The sequence below is a fragment of the Triticum dicoccoides genome, chromosome 3B, assembly GCF_002162155.2.
Source record: "Triticum dicoccoides isolate Atlit2015 ecotype Zavitan chromosome 3B, WEW_v2.0, whole genome shotgun sequence".
Taxonomy (NCBI): domain Eukaryota; kingdom Viridiplantae; phylum Streptophyta; class Magnoliopsida; order Poales; family Poaceae; genus Triticum; species Triticum dicoccoides.
The window spans coordinates 791,232,577-791,236,317 of NC_041385.1; the positions used below are offsets into that span (position 1 = coordinate 791,232,577).

Sequence of the window (3,741 nt, forward strand, 5' to 3'; positions counted from 1 at the left end):
CTCCATCCTCCATCCATCCACATGGCGCAAGTTTTCTGACATGGATGACATATTGTATGCAAGTCCCTAGGCCTCATTAGCCGGCCCTTGGCAGACCCATGCGGATAATGTATATCATATGCTAGACACTAGTTGACCTCGAGATCGGTTAGTGCATGTTAGTTGCTTCTTTTCTTGTGCCAACATTTATTGATCGAAAAACTGTGCTATAAACATGGTAACGTGGGGTGTGACATGGTGTTTGTTGAATTTCACCTTTAACTGATGCAAGAGTGCCCGGCCTCACAATGATTTCACCCTTTGATCTGTCCTTTTTGGTCACTCTACCTCAGTTTACTGATTTTATTTGTCTATCAGACTAGTCCATGGCATTTTGATTGGAAGCACCCACATCTTTCAATCCGCTAGCAAAATTTGATCGCGTGAGTCAATTTGCTTGTAGGATGTTGAATTAATTGTGATGAATTTCTTTGCTAACAACTTTCCCCCGAAATCACTACTGAAAAAGCTCGTACACCGAGTACTTTGATATATTGAAAGGAACATCTTTTCTTGAAACCTTATACGAATAAAGAAAAAGAAACATTTTTGCAACTAAAGTTAGCAGAAAAAGTACCGGTGCATGCCTTGGCTTTGTGTGGGGCCACTTGCTCAGAGGTACATCAAGGGCTATATATACCCCAGACCGTCGGGAGCCATAACAGCCATGGATCATCTCCTCTTTTTCTCATTCAAATCAGTCATGAATTCAAAATCCGCTTTCCTTCTGATCGTGGTGGCAGTTAGCACCACGGCCATGGTGCACGGCCACCCTGCCGCTAGCACTCCGGCGGCACGGTTCTGGGAGCAGGCCCTCTCCGGCACGCCGATGCCGGAGGTGCTAGCTGATTTTGTTCAGAAAGGTAATCTTTGCTTACATGTTTAATTATATGTTTGGTATATAAATACCAAAAAGGTTTTCCTTATGTATAATTACTAGCAAAAATACACGTATGTTGTGACAGAATTTAAATCCTGGGACGTCTGTTCTAATATTAGGCTGCTCGGCTGTGCTGGCTTAACTTATCTGCAGCTGCAGTAGCCAGGTAGCAGCAGCTACAGTACACATTCAGTTCAATAATCCACAGCCCAATAAGCCTATTCAGTTCAAACGATCTACCAAGCCATGATGTTCTGAGATGAGATTTCGTACTGTGATTGAGCATATAACCATCTAATTTTTTTTCCTAAAAACACTCCAAAAATTCAGTTTTAGCACAAGCTAAAAAAACCCAACAGGTCCGATGAACAAACTTCCTCCTTATATTTCTGCGCTTTTGCACTCGTCGTTCATTGATGGGTCACTTGCGGCGGTGCGTTGATAGAGGTTCAGGTACCTCTTTGTCCGCCATGGACGACAGAGCGCCGTGCATGACTTCCTGCTGCGCGCTCGATCTAGCAGCGCGACTGGGAGAAGAGGCTGTGCTGTACGCGGGCTACTTCAGACATCATCAGAGTTACAATATGACTTGCTCCTTGCTGCAAAGCTGCCGCTCTTAATTTTTTAAAGCTCGTGGTGCAAATTTTGGTTTTCGTACAACTAATCTTGGAAATATTGGATGATGGGTGGTGTTCTGCATGCTCCCAAATTTTTTTTTTGGCAAGCTTCAGAAGCAGTTTTCTAGCACTCATTTTTCAAGTTCGGTTGGAAATGATCTAACTCGTGTGAGCATCGATCGTGAGTAACGGGACAATAAATAAGTTAGAACTGTAATCTCTAATTTATCATGTACTTCTTCCTCTATTCCAAACTGTAAGCAAGAATCTTAGAGAGTCAAAGAATTTTAAGTTTGACAAAAATTATAAAGAAATCTACAAATATTTGTGACATCAAATTGGTATATTATGAAAATATAATTAATGAAGAATCTAATAATACTTAGTTGACATCATGAATGTTATTATCTTGTCATATAAATTTGGTCAAACTTGAGAAGCTTTGACTCTTCAAGATTCTTGGAATGACTTACAATTACTACTCTTAGTAAACTGACTAGAACCCTTATACGCTTAATTAGAACTATAAAATTCAATTCATCATGTACTACTACTCTTAGTAAAATCGGCTAGAACTTCTATACTATGGAGAGTGAAGGGACACATAGGAAGAGAGTCTAATGGACCAAAATTCAGAGGAATAAATGTTCACCCTTTTATATAAGGGAACGTATCTGGTGCAAACCAACCTCTCCGTGCAACCGTGCAAACTTCTAATCGGAGCTACAGGATGTTGATCCAAGGGGGCGCATGGGGGAATGGGAGGGCGGATTCACAAAAGCATGATTAGGGGCGGGCCGTTAAGTGTAAAATTACCTAATCCCCACGCCCCCTTGGATCAACATCCTATGGCCCAGATTAGAAGTTTGGACGGTTGCACGGAAAGGTTAGTTTGTTGATTTAATATTATGTATGTATATATAGAGTATGCATGGATATAAACATTGACTTTGTGTTCTCGTGCAGGAATGGATCTGTCACCGCTCGTGGAGCACTACTCTGCACAGCCTAGTATCGGCATGTGCACACTCTTCAACACTATCTGCGACGCGCGCACGGTGGCGGAGACCGGCATCTTCTTCCACGAGGCCGAGCTACATCCGGGCAGCACCATGACCCTGTCTTTCCCAGCGGAGGCGGAGACAGCCATCCTCCCGCACGACATCGCCGGCAAGGTCCCCTTCGAGAACCTAAGCGACGTCCTCTCCACGTTCCACATCTCACCAGGCTCCGCTGAGGCGGCGCAAGTGGAGGACACCCTGCGCAAGTGTCAGCAGCCGCCAATCGCCGGTGAGATAAAAGCCTGCACCATGTCGCTAGAGAGCACTGTAAAGGCCGCCATGGAGATGCTCGGCACCACCATCCAGCAGGGTGGTGGTGGTGGTGACGTGTGGGCGGCCACTTCGACGCTCCCCCGCGGTGGCCTGCTACCACACCGGGAGTACATTGTCCAGGAGGTCACCAAGCTAGAGGGCACTGGCTACGTGGCCTGCCACAAGGTGCCGTTCCCATACGCCGTCTTCCATTGTCACATCGCACATACGGGGTATATAGGTTACAAGGTCACCCTCCACGGCCGCGGCGACAACGAGGGCCCTGTGGTTTCCTTGCTGGCGTTCTGCCATTTCGACACCTCCCACTGGAATCCGGCACACCCGGCGTTCCAGATACTGAAGACCCACCCTGGTGCCAGTACGTCGGTGTGCCACTTCATGTCGTATGGCAATCTCGCGTTCATCAAGAAGGCACACACAGCCTAGCTTGCTACTGCATCCTTCGTTGCGCGCTACATACGCCAGTGTCGTGCTCTGGACATCAAGGTGGTGCTCTTTTTTCATATATGCACCGTAAATGTGTAAATGTGGGCATTCATCCGTTCTAGCTAGGACGGCGTCTTCTATATATAGAATAAGAATAAGAATGGCACCATATATAGTTCTAGCTTTGGCATCAGACGAAAATATAAGGGTGTAGCAATGGTACGGTGTGTGTCCAGGTTTGTTTGGATGGATGTTATATGTAAGTACATGTCGCTAGTGTTGGTGAGTGGGGGCTCCGATCCTACATATTGCTAGCTAGTGCTGGTACATGTCATTGTTACTACTGTATGAAACTTGTGTGGTTGGTCCTGTGTGGCCTAGCTAGCGTCGGACATACTGTATTATCGTGTTATGTGTATGAATAAATATGTTTATGTATATATTA

The 3,741-nt window shown here is 45.5% G+C and overlaps 1 protein-coding gene across 1 annotated transcript; it reads left to right on the forward strand.

Moving 5' to 3' along the window:
* The first annotated feature begins 714 nt into the window (after nt 1-714).
* On the forward strand, nt 715-3,741 carry LOC119278510 (BURP domain-containing protein 13-like). The gene is made up of 2 exons (XM_037559852.1): nt 715-902; nt 2,503-3,741. The coding sequence occupies exons 1-2, from the start codon at nt 743-745 to the stop codon at nt 3,294-3,296; spliced, it is 954 nt and encodes a 317-aa protein (XP_037415749.1). The 5' UTR covers nt 715-742; the 3' UTR covers nt 3,297-3,741.

Bases quoted from the DNA above. Each gene is read 5' to 3' on its own strand.
- LOC119278510 (XM_037559852.1), top strand. From the start codon at position 743: ATGAATTCAAAATCCGCTTTCCTTCTGATCGTGGTGGCAGTTAGCACC. The intron at 903-2,502 runs GTAATCTTTGCT...GTTCTCGTGCAG, and splicing joins AGCTGATTTTGTTCAGAAAG to GAATGGATCTGTCACCGCTC.